This window comes from Typopeltis vanoorti, chromosome 7 (genome assembly GCF_054136105.1).
Source record: "Typopeltis vanoorti isolate ZY-2024b chromosome 7, IOZ_Tvanoo_1.0, whole genome shotgun sequence".
Classification (NCBI taxonomy): Eukaryota; Metazoa; Arthropoda; class Arachnida; order Uropygi; family Thelyphonidae; genus Typopeltis; species Typopeltis vanoorti.
In genome coordinates, this window is record NC_143555.1 from 116,173,643 (window position 1) to 116,193,490 (window position 19,848).

General features: G+C 36.3%; 1 protein-coding gene across 1 annotated transcript in view; it reads left to right on the top strand.

The window, feature by feature from the left end:
- Nucleotides 1-19,848, top strand: part of LOC150104989 (electroneutral sodium bicarbonate exchanger 1-like) — a 510,613-nt gene that overhangs the window by 469,530 nt on the left and 21,235 nt on the right. Inside the window, exons 22-23 of the mRNA XM_090395098.1 lie at nucleotides 637-774; nucleotides 12,806-13,038. Of these exons, the coding sequence (XP_090251224.1) occupies nucleotides 637-774; nucleotides 12,806-13,038 (371 nt within the window). The remainder of the gene's footprint in view (nucleotides 1-636; nucleotides 775-12,805; nucleotides 13,039-19,848) is intronic.

A 19,848-nucleotide genomic window follows, 5' to 3' on the forward strand; every position in this document is an offset into this window, starting at 1 on the left:
CTGTATACATTCCATTAAGCCTCCAACATGAAGTGTAGTTAGCAAGGGTGTTAGAACTAGGTTTTTTACTTGGAGAGTGGTGAATAAGTAGAATAAGCTGCCAGAGTCTGTTGTGGGTGCCATGACTGCGAATGAGTTCAAAGCAAAGTATGATAGATACTGTGTAAATGCTGAATAGTTCTTGACATGATGTTTAGAGTCTCCTTCGATGAGTCTAAGGACTCCTTGGAGTTGCCCGTAATAATAATAATATTTGGGAACTACCATCTTTCTTTTTTGGAGTCCTGAAGTATCACATGGTTTCTAGAGTATGAGAACTGGATTATCTCACCTTAGCCTACCCAATAATAATTATAAAATATATATATTAGGCTTACAACCTTTCTTGGATGAAATTCACCTTAAAAAGAATGAGACAGACAGGCAGATATAACATATCATAACAGATATAACTTGCAAACATGCCCAAAAAATGGAATGCAATGTATAAGTCATGCACTAATGCTTCCATGAAAAATTAAGTTTCATTCTTGCATGATACACAGCATCTGCACATAGATATTGTTTTTATAACAAATTTTAGTTAACAAGATTATGTAAACTCCTTTATTATTATTTTTTAAATTCTTTTGGTAGCTGCCAGTGATGATTGGTATCCGCAAGCTGCTCGAATTTGTATTTACAGAACGAGAACTGCAAATGCTTGATGACCGAATGCCAGAGATTATGAAAAGAAAAGAGGAAGATAATCACAATACAGTAAGTAAAGGGATGGTAAGTTTCATATGATTTTTTGTGTACTCCAAGCCATTGTTTGCTTTAAAAAAAAATATATATATATATACAGGGTGTTCGGGATAAATTTGACATATTTATAATTAATTATATTTTTCCGTAAGTTACATGTATTAACACACACTTCTCTTCATTTAAAAGTTTGGACCCTTCTTCATTCATATACAAGATGTCAGAAAGGATGGATAGCTGGAACCCACCTGAATCATGGAAGAGAATAACTTGTATCATGATGATTCGTGCCCGCCATCAAAATAAGGATATTACGACTGCTGCCCAATGCTCCCTGAATACAGTAAAAACAATCAGGCATGAACTAGAGACTTGCAATGGTGACTACGAGGATGTAGCAAGAAGAAAGATCCCTAGCAGACGATCTGATTGCGTTCGTACAGCAGAATTCCTCGCAAATCTGCAGGAACAGGTGTTGAAGAACCCTGGCATTGGAATTCGGGCTTTGTTCGTGGAGTTGCTAACTGTAGTCAAGCCCTGGATAACAAGGGTAGCCAATGGTAGGCCGTATGTATGGCAGCAGGATTCGGCCCCTTGCCACACCTCTGGGAAAAGTCAAAAATGGTTGTCTGAAAATTTCTACGACTTCACCAGTCCAAATGTTTGGCCTCCAAACTCCCCAGACCTTAACCCCATGGATTATTTTGTATGGGGCGCAGTTGAAAAAGACACCAATCGCACTTCCAGTAATACAAAAGCCCAGTTAATGGATAAAATTAAAACAGTTTTTGCGGCCCTTCCCAGGGAGACTGTAGCATCAGCTTGTTAGAGGTTCCGAAGCAGAATTGAAGCTGTGATCGATGCTAATGGTGGTTATTTTGAGTAAATCTTGTTGATAGTATTGTAATTAACTCTGCCTGTAATGTTTTTTTGTCAATTCATTAAATTTAATAGATACAAAGAAGATTTTCTTTTTCCTTACGAAACTCTCAAATTTATCCCAAACACCGTGTATATATATATATATGTAATAATTTTTTTTTAACTTGGGGATATTGTATTATTATTATTATTATTATTATTACTACTACTACGGGCTACTCCAGGAGTCCTTAGACTCATCGAGGGAGGCCCTAAACATCATGTTCACACAACTATTCAACATTCTCACAGTATCTATCTATCATACCTTGCCTTGAACTCGCTCACTGTCATAGCACCCACAACAGACTCTGGCAGCTTATTCCACTCATTTACCAATCTAAAAGTAAAGAACCCAGCTCTAACACCCCTGCTAACCACGCTCTTGCCCAGCTTCCATGGGTGTCCCCTAATTCTCCCACCACCAGTCCTGATCTCAAAAATATCATCTGAATTAATCCTATAGAATCCTTTTAGCAATTTGAATGTCTCAATCATATCTCCCCTTTTCCGCCTATCAACTAGTTTCTGCAACCCACAAATCTTCAACCTGTTCTCATATGGTTCATTCCATAGACCTGCTATCATCTTAGTCACTCGATTCTGGATCCTCTCCACCTCCTCCCCATCAAGAAGGAACCGAGGTGACCAAATCTGGGCACAGTAGTCGAGATGAGGTCTTATCAGGGCTCGGTACAGAGGTACAATAACTTGCTTTTCTCTGCTCGTCAAGGTATTTTTCAACAACCAAGTGAGTTGATGAGCTGATTTAGCTACTTTCGCAATGTGCCCCCTAAACTTCATCTCCCTACCCACCAACACTCCCAAGTCCCTGGCCTCATCAATCTCTTGGAGTACAGTTCCACCAATGCGGTATACTGCTGCTAATCTTTTCACTCCGAAATGCATAACCTTACATTTTGTCACATTAAATTGACATCCATTCTCCTTAGTCCAGAACTCCAATCTATCTAAGTCATCTTGCAAGACTTTGACATCTTCTGCATTCACTATCGCCCTACCCAACTTTGCATCATCAGCGAACAAATGAACTGTCCCACTTAGACCCTTCCCTATATTGTTAATGAACAGATTAAACAGCAGTGGTCCAAGAACAGAACCCTGTGGCACACCACTAGTCACAGGCCGTCTTTTGGACTCTACTCCTGAATAAACTACTCTTTGATATCTCTCCATCAACCACCCAGCTATCCATCTCACCAACCCTATATCCATTCCCATATGTTGTAGTTTACGGATTAGAATTCCATGTGGTATCCTGTCAAATGCCTTTGCCAGGTCCAGCAGTATCACTGTAAACCCATTTCCCTTATCCAGTTCAGCCGTCACCTTGTTATAAAACTTGAGCAAGTTACTGAGGCATGATCTACCATTCACAAAGCCATGCTGTCCTCTGCACAGTATCTCATTTTCATCAATCCATTCCTGTATTTTTCCCTTGACTACTTTCTCCAAGACCTTGACAACGACTCCTGATATGCTGATCGGTCGGTAATTTGCAACCATAGTCTTGGATCCTCCTTTATGCAGTGAAACTATTTTCCCCTCTTTCCACGCCTTCGGGACTAAGCCAGACCCAAGACTCAGATTAAACAACATGGTCAAGGGCACTGATAATTCATTAGCCGCTTCATGCAAGACCCGTGCCGGTATACCATCCAATCCCACAGATGTATTCACATTAATGTTCTGTAATAGACTATTCACCTCCACTTCATTCATCACAATTCCCGTATAAACTAATGGTTCCTTCATTTTTTCAACGTCACCACCTGGATGATATACTTTTGCAAAGTGCACGCTCAGTAACTCCACTATATCGACTGGTTCAGTGAACTCTTTACCATCGTCATTCCTTAAAATCATTTTGCCATGTACAGTATTTTTCTTGCTTGCAGCATATTGAAAGAACTGTTTGGGATTCTCTTTTGCTTTCATAGCTAGTTTCCTTTCATAATCGGCTTTTGCTGTTTTTACCACACTCGTTACCCTTCTGGCCTGTACTTTATACCGTTCGTGTGCCCAGGTCACCCCTTTCTTTAAATTCCCTCCATAGTTGTTTCTTTTTTTGCAGCTCAAGCTTAATGGTGTTATTCATCCATTTAACCCCTCCTTGTTTCACTATTCGGACCTTAGTTATACAATCAGCCATAACCTCCTGTAAATGCTCTTTGACCACTTCCCATGCTCTATCGACATCCAGATTGTATCCTAATTGTATATTAGGATAACCAAGTAATTTTATAAACTTGGTTATTTTAACTCCTAATCCCAAGTATGCAAAAAATTAAGTTTGCATACTTGGGAGTAATTTTATAAACTTGGTTATTTTAACTCCTAATCCCAAGTATACAAACAATTAAGTTTGCATACTTGGGATTAGGAATTAAAATAACCAAGTTTATAAAATTACTTGGTTATCCTAATATACAATATCCCCAAGTTAAAAAATTTATTACATCTATATCTCCTCCAGAGATTTTTATTAAAATAAAAACAGCTTGTTGCAACTTCTATAGGCAAAGGTGATAAGGCTCCGTATTACTAAAACCTTGGTATTTAGGGTCTAGCTACTCACTGAGGAGACCTCAAAAAAGTTGAAACCGGTCTGGGTAGTGACCCCACCCATAATGCATTGCAGTATACATCTTCTAGTGAGATGTGCTTTACATTATGGGAAAATACTAAGAATAGTGATCAGAGCTTTACCCACCTTTACAATGAGTTGCCCTGGTGTTGTACCATCTTTAGACTTGAACTATGTTTTGAACTATGCCACAACTTGTGCAATGTGAATGGTGGACAAGAATCTGAATTTCAGATTCTTGTCCACCATCATTCCCAGATCTTCCATCTCTTCTACTTCCTTTAAAGTTTCCTCACCAATTGAATACTTTGCATCCCATCAATGCATATTAAATTGTCAAAATCTTACATTTTGCAACATTGAACTGATAGTTCCACTTACCTGCCCATTCATGCAATTTATTCAAGTCCTGTACGGCTTGACTCTGCCTTGCTCTTCCCCAATTTTGCATCGTTTGCAAACAGCTGCATATCACTACTTAAACCCATCCCAATATCATTAATATACAAATTGAACAACATTCAATAAAATTTGAGATTTAGGATGTTCATATAATTTAGTTTTAGTTTCAGTTGGAGCATTTTTGGGCAAAATGATAGTAATAATAATTCCCTGGGTGGGGTCACTACCCAGACCGGTTTCAACTTTTTTGAGGTCTCCTCAGTGAGTAATTCCCTTTGTGCTGGATGGTATTTAATGATGTTGAAGGTTTTTTGACTTGGTTATACTATAAATTGAAAATGCCAAGAAATTATTAATTAATCTTCACATCAATTTTTTGAAAGGTATTTATTATATCATCCAATTCCTATATAAAAATGTGTTCGACCAGCATATTTTTGTATTTCGGTATCTGTAATTCTTTTGTACTGTGACCATAAACTTGAAAATATTGTAGCCATGCAGTTTTATCAGTTATATTGATTCTTGCATTCTTTCTTGGTTCAGATTATTTAAAATTTATGTATTATTCGACTGAATTTTGTTAAATCTCTCTCTCTTTCTCTTCTTCAATAATTTCAGTGATTTGTATATCTTTTGGCTAATTCTTTTAACTTTCTACGAAACAGCAACTTTATATTACAGTATTTTTAGAAATTTACCTTAAAATAAACCTATTTTTTTACCTTCTGCTTTCATTTTCTCAATTACTGTGGACGAAATTGAATTGGTGAGACTAAAAGGAAGTGATCAGTTTCTTTCCATTTCAAAGTTTATAAAAACCCTTGTGTCAGGAACAAATTTTACTAATTTATCATCATCAAATTCTTGACATTTACCCTCAAGGGGTGTACAAGATATGATATTACTATATGAAAAATTTACATCATTACTAACTTCCTACCTACAATTTCTGCCACATCAATCTGTTACCTGTCAAAGCTACAACATTGTCAGATCTTATATTTATATATCTATCTTCTAAGGCACTTTTCATCGTATCAATCCACCTATATCTTGGTCTTCCTCTGGGTCTTTTTCCTGACAACCTGGCAGAGAACACTTATTTGGCTAATCTTTCCTCGCCCATTCTGTTTAAGTGACCATACCACCTGAGATTAGCTCTGCTAAAGCATTCCTGGATGCTGACAATGTCAAGCCTAATATCCTCATTTGTAATTTGATATTGCCATTGATGCCATCTGTTCATGCCCCTAATCTTTCTCAGGACTCTCATATCTGCAGTCTCTAGTCTTTGGTCAAGTGTTTTACTTCTGACCCAGCTCTCAGATCCATAAGTTAAAATTGGTTTGAACACTGTCTTGTATACAGCTAATTTAGTGTTTCGACTAATTTCTCTCTTATTCCATATTTAATTTACCATCTTCACTAAAAATGTGCCTAAGTAGCTGAAATGTTTTACTTGTTCTATAGGTTCTCCATTCACATGCAGCTGATTCAATGTTTCTGCCTATTTTCATTATCTTTGTGTTGTTATTGCTGACCTTCGTACCATATATATCACAACAGTTATTCAATTTAGTCAGGGAATCTTGTAGACTTGTAGCAGATTTATTTAGAAGTATAACATCATCCGCATGAAGCAAGGAGCTGACATTAACATCTCGAATTTTGATATCAGGTTTAATACCACTTTCCTTCATAATGTAATCCATATAGATAATGAATAACAGAGGGGATAATGTACATCCTTGTCTGACACCAGATTTTAACATTAAACCATCTTCCTGTATTTCCTTCAATTCTAACTGCTGACTTACAACTCAAATAAAGACTAAGTATTGTTTGATATAATGATCCACTGACACCATACAACTGTAGTGTTTTGAATAGCTTCTCTCTTGGCACCTTGTCATATGCTTTTTCCAGATCTACAAAACTTAAATACAGATCTTTGTTATATTTCCATGACTTTTCAACTATTTGTCGTAAAGTGAATATCTGATCCTAACAGCCTGAATCCAGCTTGTTCCTCACCAAGCTTCTCTTCCACAATCCTTCTCAACCGTTTCTCAAGTATACTGGCATAAATTTTACCAGGAACACTCAGTAGATAAATACCTCTGTAATTCTCACGATCAGTTTTATTTCCCTTTTTATATATGGGTACTATGACAGCTCTAATCCAGTCATCTGGAATTCGTCCTTCTGTCCAGGACGTCTGAACTATACAGTGTAGCCACTGTAAAACTTTTATACCTCCATACTTGAGCATTTCTGGTCTAATATCATCTACTCCAGCTGCCTTTCCACATTTCAGACTTTTGATGGCTTTTTTCTACTTAAAGCTTGGATATGTATTCCTGGTTGCATGCCTGATCAGTGTTTTTTATCACTGTGCTGTCATCACTGCTAGTTTCATTTAGCAATTTTTCGAAGTAATTAGAAGGAATTACTCCATACTTCAAGGGTTTTTTTTTCCTCCGGTTTTCATATCACCTTTATCATCTCTAATTTCTTTTACAGCACTCTTTCTTCCATTTCTGAACTTCTTCAACAACCTCCAGAATATCTTGCCACCTTCTTGATATTTATTTTCTATGTTCTTACAAAAGTCTTCCCATGACTTCTGTTTAGCTAGTTTTACACAGTGTTTAGCTTTCTTACATTTGTCTCTGTATTCTCTAAGAGCATAAGCTGACTTATTTGCCAGGAACTTTTGATATGCTTTCTTATTTTCCTTCACTGCCTCTTTAACTTCCTGTGTCCACCAGGAAGTTCTGATTTTTCTATCCTTGCATTCAACCTTACCACATGCCTCTCTAGCAAAATCAATCAATGTTTTCTTCAGAGCTTGCCCACTGAATCTCCAAGGTTTGATTCCTGTTCTCAAACTCTCATTTTTTTCTTGAATAATGTTTGTATATTTTAGTCTACGGTTCACATCTGAGAGCTGCTCAACTTTTATTCGTTTTAAAACTTTCTTACGTGTTTTTCTTTTCAATATGAAATTCAATTTTATCCTGCCTTAAAACTGAATGGTGATCACTTCCAATTTCAAATCCTCTGTACACTCTAGTGTCTTGCACCAGAGAGAAAACATCACTATCAACAATGATATAGTAAAGTAAATGAAACTTAAGGGTAAAAGGGGTGCTTAAGGGTCAAAGCTGTATAACTGAGAGGAGACCTCCACATAGCCTTTAAAGGAATGCGGAGAACCAACCATGGCTTCTGACCTAATGTCCAATCCTCACCTTCTCGTAGTGCACCCTGTTGGGTATCTACTTGGATACTGAACGAACGAGGATGGACTGGCAATTTGGGATTTAGCCGACCAAATTGTATTCTTATTGGTTAAACCAAAATAAAAAATGATGGTACAACATGACAAAATTTCATGCAGGCTGGGATGTCGCCCGGTTAAACAAGGCCCCCGTTGTTTTTGGCAGGGAACCAGGGCAAACGGCGAAAACTCAGCTACTGGAACAAATCTGAAAACAAACCCCAACTCAACATCTCCAGAGTTAAAGATCAGTACTATCCACGTAAGAAGCCTGAATGGCAAAGAAATGGAGCTAGCTGAGGAATTAGATAAGTACCAGATCGACATAATAGGGGTGACTGAAACAAAAAAGACCAAAACTGGTGAGATCTTTCTGAGCAATAAATACAAAATGTTATATTCAGGCAATGACAATCAAGGAAAAGAAGGAGTAGCCATAGTATTCAACACAAAATATGAGGCTAATCTTCTTGAATGGCAGGCAATTTCAAGTAGAGTGGTGTGGACAAATATGAGAATGGGGAACTGGACAATGAGACTTATTTGTGCCTATGGTCCCACAGAAGGTTCTACTAAGGTAGAAGTGGAGGAATTTTTTGACGCTTTAGAAAAACCAACTGACACAATGAAAAAGAAAAAGTTGGTCCTTGTTGGGGGATCTAAATAGCAGAGTAGGAAATGATTGTGAGACATACAAAAATATTTTGGGAAAATTTGGAGAAAAGAGCAAAGCTAATAATAATGGCAAATATCTGTTGGATTTCTGCTCAGGACATGGACTGGTTATTACTAACACCATGTTCCAACATAAAAATGTGCACAAATTCACATGGAGAGAAGAGGCAAGGAATAAGAAAAGTCTCATTGACTATGTTATTGTTGATAGTGATGTTTTCTCCCAGGTGCAGGATACCAGAGTGTACAGAGGATTTGAAATTGGAAGTGATCACTATTTAGTCTTGAGCAGGATAAAATTGAATTTCACATTGAAAAGAATAACATGTAAGAAAGTTTTAAAGCGAATAAAAGTTGAGCAGCTCTCAGATGTGAAATGTAGACTAAAATACAGAAAGATTATTGAAAAGAAAATGAAAGAGTTTGAGAACAGGAATCAAACCTTGGAGATTCAGTGGCAAACTCTGAAATAAAAACATTGATTGATTCTGCCAGAGAGGCATGTGGTGAGGTTGTGTGCAACGATAAAAAAATCTGAACTCCCTGGTGGACACAGGAAGTTAAAGAGGCAGTGAAGGAAAAGAAGAAAGCATATCAAAAGTTCCTGGTAAATAGGTCAGCTTTTACTCTTACAGAATATAGAGACAAATGTAAGAAAGCTAAACAGTGTGTAAAACTAGCTAAACAAAAGTCATGGGAGGACTTTAGCAAGAATATAGAAAATAAATATCAAGAAGGTGGCAAAATATTCTGGAGGTTGTTGAAGAAGCTTTGGAATAAGAAAAGAGTGCTGTAAAAGGAGTTAGAGATGATAAAGGTGACATGAAAACAGGAGAAAAAGATATCCTTGAAGTATGGAGTAATTACTTTGAAAAACTGCTAAATGAAACAAGCAGTGATGACAGCACAGTGACAAAAAACACTGACCAGGCATGCAGTCAGGAATACATATCCATACTTGAAGTAGAAAAAGCCATCAAAGGCTTGAAATGTGGAAAGGCAGCAGGAGTAGATGATATTCAACCAGAAATGCTGAAGTATGGTGGTATAAAAGTCTTACAGTGGCTGCACTGCATAGTTCAGAAAGCCTGGACAGAGAGACGAATTCCCAATGATTGGAGTAGAGCTCTCATAGTACCCATATATAAAAAGGGAAATAAAACTGAATGTGAGAATTACAGAGGTATTTCCCTACTGAGTGTTCCTGGCAAGATCTATGCAAGTATACTTGAGAAACGGTTGAGAAGAATTGTGGAAGAAAAGCTTGGTGAAGAACAAGCTGGATTCAGGCCCAATAGATGCTGTCAGGATCAGATCTTCACTTTACGACAAATAGTCGAGAAAGCATGGGAATATAACAAAGATCTGTATTTAAGTTTTGTCGATTTGGAAAAGGCATATGACAAGGTGCCAAGAGAGAAGCTATTCAATACGCTGCAGTTATATGGTGTCAATGGGGCATTATATCAAGCAATACTTAGTCTTTATTTGAGTTGTAAGTCAGCAGTTAGAATTGAAGGAAGTACAGGAAGATGGTTTAATGTTAAATCTGGTGTGAGACAAGGATGTACATTATCCCCTCTGTTATTCATTATCTATATGGATCACATTATGAAGGAAAGTGGTATTAAACCTGATATCAAAATTGGAGATGTTAATGTCAGCTCTTTGCTTTATGCGGATGATGTTATACTTCTAAATAAATCCGCTACAAGTTTGCAAGATTCTCTGACTAAATTCAGTTGCTGTTGTAATAGATATGGTATGAAGGTCAGCAATAAAAAGACAAAGACAATGAAAATAGGCAGTATCATTGAAAATGTCAACTCTGTTGTGAATGGAGAACCTGTGGAACAAGTAAAACATTTCAGCTACTTAAGCACGATTTTTAGTGAAGATGGTAAATAAAATATAGAAATAGACAACAGAATCAGCAAATCTGGTATGGTGGGAAGTCAGTTGAATAAATTGATATGGAATAAGAGAGAAATTAGTCGGAACACTAAATTAGCTGTAGTGTTCAAACCAGTTTTAACTTATGGATCTGAGAGCTGGGTCAGAAGTAAAACACTTGACCAAAGACTAGAGACCGCAGATATGAGAGTCCTGAGAAAGATTAGAGGCGTTAACAGATGGCATCAATGGCAATATCATATTAAAAATGAGGATATTAGGAGAGAACTTGACATTGTCGGCATCCAGGAATGCATTAGCAGAGCTAATCACAGGTGGTATGGTCACTTAAACAGAATGGGCGAGGAAAGATTAGCAAAACAAGTGTTCAATAGTTATTTTCTTAATCATCTGTGTTCATATCAAACCGTGAAATCTATTACAAAAAAGTGTTCTCTGCCAGGTTGGCAGGTAAACGACCCAGAGGAAGACCAAGATATAGATGGATTGATACGGTACAAAGTGCCTTAGACGATAGAAATATAAGATCTGATAATGTTGGAGTCTTGACAACAGACTGATTTGGAGGAAAATTGTAGATAGGAAGTTAGTAATGATGTAATTTTTTCATGTAGTACTGTCATATCCTATACACCCCTTGAGGGTACATGGCAGGAATTTGATGATAATGAAGTAAATGAGACTTTTCTTATTCCTTGCCTCTTCTCTCCATGTGAATTTGTGCACATTTTTATGTTGGAACATGGTGTTAGTAATAACCAGTCCATGTACTGAGCAGAAATCCAACAAATATTTGCCATTATTATTAGCTTTGCTCTTTTCTCCAAATTTTCCCAAAATCTTTTTGTATGTCTGACAATCATTTCCTACTATGCTATTTAGATCCCTTCAACAAGCACCAACTTTTCATTTTTCATTGTGTCAGTTGCATTTTCTAAAGCCTCAAAAAATTCCTCCACTTCTACCTTAGGAGAACCTTCTGTGGGACCATAGGCACAAATAAGTCTCATTGTTCAGTTCCCCATTCTGATATTTGTCCACACTACTCTACTTGAAATTGCCTGCCATTCAAGAAGAAAATCAGCCTCGTATTTAGTGTTGAATACTATGGCTTATTCACTATTATTTAGTCTATTACTGATCTGCATCCTCTTGCGATCTTGTATGACATCGTTGTATCGAGAAAATGTGTTTGTAACTTGAAAATTATTATAAACTACATAATCTATGCCTTCTCCCATTTCTTTTAACAATTTGCTTGCTGTCTGAGAAAACTGTTAAAAGTATATGTATACATTGCTGGTGTATTACATTGAGACAATATTTGAAGTTATAAATTAAAGATTCAAGGAAATTATATTCTTGCTTTCATCCTTTATCCAAGTGTAACTTCATGACAGGACAACTTGTATATAGAGGCAAATGACTTTGCATCAATTGCCTTAGTATCCCATAATGCAACTCACATATTCTTACAGACATGTATAATTACTTTACTGAGGTTTCATCAGTGGAAGCCAGATCCAGAAGTGATACCGAAGTAATGCAAAAGTCATATTTTCACATGCAAGTAGCCAAAAGGTGCCACCCTTTATTATTAAAATACTCTGAATTAGAGATAAATGTTGAAAGTTTTTCCACTTGTTCATATTATAAATTAAAGATGCTTCATGCGCAAACTTTATTTGCTCACACTTGGTTTCTTCCTTTGTCCAAGTGTAAGTAAAAAAAAGTTTGCACATGAAGTAACTTCATGACAGGACCAAGTTGCCCTGTCACGACTGGGCTACTTGTATATAGAGGCTAATGACTTCACATCAGATACTTACACTTGGATAAAGGATTAAACCAAGAATATAATTTCTTGGCATCTTTAATTTATAGTTTAACCAAGTGAAAAAACTTTCAATGTTTTCCTCTAAGTAAGGTATGGAGCCAGATGACCAGTCTGCAGTGTTATGTTATGTTATTATAGTTCAAATTATATTTCCAGAAAGAAACAAAATTACAATTTGTGATATGGAGTCTCTGGGAAATTAGAGTTTTATTTTATTAAGTGAGCTATTATAAATGGCAGTTTCTGGGAACCAGTTAGGTTCCCAGAAACTGCCATTTTTAGATCCCCCTCCACTTGTAAAAGCGGGGGGGGGGGGGTCTAAAAATTAATGTAATTTAAAAGAATATGAAATAAAGCTGGTTTGTCTTATAGAAATGTATGATATTGTGAATAAAGATTTTTGTTTTCAATGCAGAACAATCGCAGCAGTAGTACAGACAATGAAGCTATTAGCATGCACAGCAGCAGCAACAGATTGTGCGAACAGAAAATGAAAGGTGATTCATATCAATGCATTATCAATATATCTGAACAGTTAGTAAAGAGTAATCTTTGGAAAAGTATTGATCAGCAGATACAGACTTCATCACCAGTTTCACACCAGTCTCATCAACAATGCAAACCACCATTCCAGCTCTGCTTACTTGGGTAATTATTAAGAATAATATTATATAGTTAACAATCTTATGTGTTAAGGATGATAGCAAGTTCCTTGATTTTATTATGAAAGCTATTATATATATATAGAGAGAGAGAAAATCATCCAGATTTTCTCTCTCTCTCTCTCTCTCTCTCTCTGTATGTGTTAATTCATCATTGCCATCAATTTCCTGATATGTACCCTCAAGGAGTGTTCAAGCTATTATGACAGCACTATCACATGATTAACTTTACATTATTATTAATCTCCTATCAAAAATTTCCCTTCAACTTGGTCATTATGTTAATTATTTAGAATTATTTCCCATTCATGCTCAAGTCAATAATTTTATATAGTTGCCAGTCTTATGCATTAAGGGATGATATCAAATTATTTGAATTTATTTATGAAAGCTATTTCATAATAGCTTTCATAATAAATTCAGATTTCTTAAGAGTGTAGAAAGTTAACTATGTATTTTATTTGCATGTTAATTATCTTCTGTCTCAGAATTAAATCAACTTTTTAATAATATCAGTAACTTAGGAACATGCTGTGTAGTTTGACATACTCTATTTTTAATAATATCTGACACATCTACAGAAAAATAGAAAAATCTGTCCAAAATAATAAAGTTGGCATGAACAGGACACTTGATAGGCACCAGGCAAGAAGAGAAATGGTAATTGGTCCTTGGTGTATGGTAGAAAAGAAGACGGTTTCCAAGTTGCTTTGAAGGCGATGTACAGATTATACTTTTGAAGAACCTATGTTGCTGTTTGTTCCAATATTCCTTTAAGGTAGATTAAGCAATCTCTTCTTTACATCAGATTAAATTTAGTCTAGTTGAGGGATGACATCGATAATGTCATCCCTCAACTTTCTAGACGGCAGCTCAGTTATATCCATTAGCAGTCAAAGTGATTTTTATTTTAATTTAAATTTGTTTATTTTAATTCTAATTGATCTCTTCTCTCCATGATGAGGTGTCCTTGTAACATAGAATTTAATAGAATTTATGAAAACTCCAATATAGGATGGAAATATATTGAAGTTTTAATAAATTCTATTTTTCTGTACATGTGTCAGCCATTATGAAGTCTCTTGTTATTCAATCTGTATAACTATAGAGCCCATGCAAATATATGTGAATATGAATGAATGTGTATATATTTATTTATGTGTTTTTATTTTCTTGATTTCTCAGTGGACTTGTGATCATAGATTTCTGCATGCTCCCACATCACAAAACTTTAGATTCCTTTTGGGATATTCTATTGATTTGTTTTGCTTTTTTAATGTTTACTGCATATTTTATGTCCATTTTTTTATCATTTTTGTATATTGCTTGTAATCAATGTTTCTTACATTCTACTCATCTTTCTCTTGCACATTTTTTTTTTTTTGTAATTAAACTTAGTTCTTTTCATGTTGTATTCCGAGTTTTGCTACCATAGGCTATGATAATGGTGCTCAAAAATTGGATCTTGTTTTGATATTAACCTTGTTTGCATCATTAAAAAATGTTTATGATTTACACTGGGAGATAGAGGAAGCCCTTTGGTTCAAACCCTGTTTAGGATACAAAGAACCTTTATGGCTTTTCAACTGAAGGCAAGTTAGCCACATGTAAAACGTTAACATTTTTTTCATGATTCACATGCAAAACATGATTAAGCTATGGGAGCCCCCCCCCCCCCGTATCCATAGCTTAATCGATATAGATGAAGCCCTTTAGTTGGAAAGAATTGATTTCAAATCCTGTCTAGGACATGAAGAACATTTGACTTTTCAGCTGAAGGTGAGTATGGTCTCATATGGAGGTGGTAAAGTTTTTTCCTCTCAGAAACTTGGGTTTTTCACTCTGCATACTGTCCTCATGAACATACATATCTGCAGATATAAAATACTTACCCTTAAATAAAGGGATGCAGCAGAGGACTTGCAAGCTGGCTATATTAAACTACCTAAAACCCCTAATTTAGGGAAATCAACCTGTCTAAGGACAAATAAGAATTGGATGCATGGATTCACAGAGAGAGAGAGAGAGAGAGAGAGAGAACACAAAACAAAAGTCTTATAAGATTTTTTTTGTGACTCCTATCCATGAAAAATTGTAAACCTATAGCATGTTACTACCATGGATGGGCAGTTGCATTATAGTTGCATCGCTTGTTGATAGCGATGTCTCCAAATTGATCCAAAATATAAATATACAGGGGATTTAAAATGAGGATTGAAAAAGTAGTAGTTTTTAGCTTTCTTAGTAGTTTTCAAATTGGAAACTACTAAGTTTGAAGTAATTATACATGGAAAAATTATTAAATAAATGAGACTCAAGCCCACATCGGATTTGAAATGGATACGCTTTTCACTCAACTAACTAGGTCAGTAAATCTTTTTTGGTTTTGCTCAATCATTTGTAGTGACAAAGTAGGCAAAACAAAATGATATCATAATTCCTCTTTTCCGCCTATCAGCCAAACTTCATAACTCACAAATCTTTGCATAATAACCAGTACTAGTCATATATCAAAGTCTTGTGAAGAGATATAATGACTTCATCTGTTCTTATCAGTTTTTTTAATATCCACATGATGATCTGAGCTATTGTGTCCACTTTCGCTATATAATCCTTTAATCTCTATCCTCAGTTTTTTCTTGGAGTGCAGTTCTGTCTATGTAATACACAACCTGCATTTTTTTTTCTCCCCAAAATGCTTAACTTTACACTTACATGGACACACTGGATCAGTCTATTGCTCAGCACAGTTTAGTAAAATTTGCAAACAACTGGATACCCCCCCCCGCAAATTATTCCCAATATCATTAATATAGAAATTGAACAACATCAGCAGCCAACTTACCAAAGAGAAGGTAGGTCACCTTACCTACCTTCTCTTTGATAAGTCCACCATATACTACTCATATGTCTCTCCATCAGCCACTCACATTTTCCCATTTACTCTGGATTACTTAATAGGATTGTGTTGTAGTCTACTAGAGAAAACAGGTTTTAATGTTCATAAAATAACTACAGTAAATAAAACTGACCTACTGGTGTTTTGATACTAAAAACCTTTGGGCTTCTTCTGGGTAAATACAGAAAAAATAAGAAAACAAACTTCAACTGTAAACTAAACACTACTAAGCAAAGTTTGTAGGAACTATTACAATATAAATAATGCAAACACATGGAAATGTGAGTTGTACAGCATTGTTTGTAGGTGGTTTGCCAAAAAATTGAAATCTGGCATCTGAAACGATCTGATGAAAGATTCCCAAATGTTACACAGGTTCATTCCTTGGCTTTTATTAAGCATGCCATGTGAAAAGATGGCTATAGTAGATGAAGTTATCTTCCTAGTAGCACACAGAATTCTTGTTTCAATCAGTGTAATGGTGTGTGTGAGAAAAACTGGAAAGCTAAGCCAGAGTTGTCTTCTCTATTGTGATTGATGTTCCCAAAATTTTCTTTCTGTCTTATCTCAAAACTTCTTGAAGTCTGGCCTATGAAAGGCCACATGAGTAGGGACTTCTGTAAACTCCAGGATGTTTGTTGAAGGGGAGAGCAGAGCAGACTCTATATAGTAAAAGCAGTTTTTTTTTTATTATTATTATTTGAATATTCATTGCAACCAGTTGCTGAAGTAGAATTTGTAGTTATTCATTAATTTTCCCTTCATTCCTTGAGATGGTAACAGCAATTTTTAATTTTTTTTTTTTAAGAATATGACAGTGCCCCACTATACACCAAGTGTGAAACCATTCTCAACATTTTTAATGATTAAGACATCTAAAAAGAGTAGTCTTCCATCACTTTCTGGTTCCTAAGTAAATTTAAATTTCTGGTGGAATGAATTGATTGAGGTAAGAAAATTGTTTAAATCACCAACACTATGTTTTCAGGTGATGAAAATATCATCAGCATATCTCCACCAGACTGAAGATTTAAAATTTGTTGACATTAGAAATAATTTTTTTTTAAATTTTCCATGAATTAGTTGGCAGAGAGTGGAGATGGAGCTGCTCATGGCAAGGCCTAAAAGTTGTTTGACAATTTGCCCATTCAATTTAAAGCAATTAGAGCAGACTCAATCCTTGAATAGGTTACTTATTCAACCTGCACCAGCCATTACCTTCATTTGTCTTCACTGTGACATGTTTCTCAAAAACTGAATATCATTCATCATTCATATTCGTAAAAAAAAAATAGCTGTCACCATCTTAAGGAATGAAGAACTACAAATTCTACTCCAGCAACTAGTTTCAAAAAAACCCTTACAAAAATTGCTTCTCTTCAATCCCACTCCACAGTAGAATCCTAATATTCACTACAGAGACTCAGTTTCCATTCTATACATCAGTACACTTACTATCAAGATTGCTAGTGTCTCAAACCTCATTATATTAGGTGACTTATAAACATATTCTTACTATACAAAAGTCTGCTCTGCTCTCCTCTCCTAAAGACCATAATCCCTTCACAAACATCTTATAATTTACAGAATTCCCTGCTCATGTGGCCTCTCATATCTTTAGGCCAGGCATCAAGATGTTTTGAGATAACACAGAAAGAACATCTTGGAGATGTTGCTCACAACAAAGACAACTCTGGCTTAGCTTTTCATTTTTATCACATACCACAAAACTGATTGGAACAAAAGCTCTGTGCCCTACTTAGAAGACAACTTCATCTCTCGCATGATAAAAGAATCTACCATGGTCATCTTTTTTATTATTATTATTATTCAGGCCTCCATGGAGTCAAAAGACTCATTGCTGGAGGTCCTTTTTAGGAAACACAAAGTCTATCAAAATTCATGGAAGGTCCTCTCCTAGGAAACACAAAGTCTATCATCCCACTCCTTAAACTCACTGACTGTTCTCGCTCTCACCACTCTATCAAGCAATGCATTCCATGATTCAACCGTCCTCCATGCATAGAAACCACTCCTACCCTCTTGCTCACAGTTTCCTTTCGTAACTTCTAGGGATGGCCCTTGTCATCACTCCTTCCCACTGTTCAACCAAGCGAAAAAACTCCCCAGTGTCAACCCTGTAACTACCTCTCAACAGTTTAAAAGTCTCAATCATATCACCTCTTCTTCTTCTATATACCAAACTCTGCAGTCCACATTCCCTCAGCCGATCCTCATAGCTAACCTTGTACAATCCTGAAACCATATTTGTTATCTGCCTCTGTACCCTTTCCACAGATAATTTATCCCCTTTAAATCTTGGGGACCAAATCTGAGAACAATAGTCTAAGTGTTGGCTGATCAGAGTCTTATACAATGGAATGATAACTGTTTTATCTCTGCAGGTCAGTGTCCTTCTCATTATTGCAGCATTCCTCTGTGTTACCTTCACTACCTTTGCAATATGTCCTCTGAATTTCAGGTTTCTATCAATCCATCAACCCCAGATCTCTGGTCTCCCTTACTTCCTCCAGTACAGCTCCTCCAATAGAGTATGAAGTGTATTAGCGATGTGTCCCAAACCTCAAGGCCTTACATTTTGCTGCATTAAACCGACATCCCCATTCATTTGCCCATCTATCTAGTTTATATAAATCCTCTTGCAGGCCTAACACATCTGCACTAATACTAATAACCCTTCCCAGCTTCACATCATCTGCAAACTACTGAATATCCCCTGCAATCCACTGACAATGTCATTGATATAAAGGTTTAACAATATAGGTCCCAGTACTGAGACCTGTGGAATTCCACTTGTAACCTTCTGCCTCCTTGAAACTGCCCTACCATACACAACTCTCTGATACCTATCGGACAGCCAATCCTGAATCCAGTTGACCAACCTGACATCCAAACCCATGTGTCTGAAACTTAAATATCAGTTTATCATGTGGCACCCTGTCAAATGCCTTCGCTTAATCCAAGAAAATATCAGTATATGCCTTTCCCTCATCAACTGCTCTTGTAACTTTATCATAAAAGACTAGCATATTACTAAAACAAGAGCACCCCTTCACAAATCCATGTTGACTCTCACAGATAACATTACCATCATCTGTCCAGCGCTGTATACGGTCCCTAACTAATTAATCCAAGATCTTAATAACTACTGATGACACACAAACTGGGCAATAATTAGACACTTCCAGTCTGCTACCACTCTTATGCAATGCCACTATCTTACCTTCCTTCCATTCCCTGGGCACCTTTCCCATAGCCAGACGTTCATTGAAAAGCCAGGTCAAAGGAGCTGTCAGTTCTTTAGCACATTCTGTTAAAACTAGTGATGAAATACCATCCAGTCCCACAGCTTTACTGACATCCAGAGTACTCAGTATTTGGAACACACTCTCCTCCTGCACCCCTAAACCTCGAACCTGCTCTATCCCTCTAGTATTAAAATATATTCCTCCACGATAATAAAATTCTCCAATAAAGTGTTCATTGAACAATTCCACTATGTCTTCTACATCAGTCACTCTATTCCCATTTTTATTCCACAATGTCAATTTTCCACATAGCTAAAATATTCTCTAGGATTTTCTTTGGATCTTAGAGCCAATCTCTACTCATATTCCATTTTTGTCTTCCTTATCATACTAGTCACTTTTCCTGACCTGTGTCTTATATTTGTCATGCATCTTCTCTTCACCTGTCTCCTTATATCTCTTGGTAGCCTCTTTTTCTCATGCTGTTTTCCTGTTTAATATTGTTTGTCATCCACTTTACACCAAATTGTGGCCCCTTCTTCACTTGTGGAATACATCTTACTATTGCTGCTAATAAATATTTCTTCACAATTTCCCAAGCACTAATGATATCCCAGCCTTCCAATTC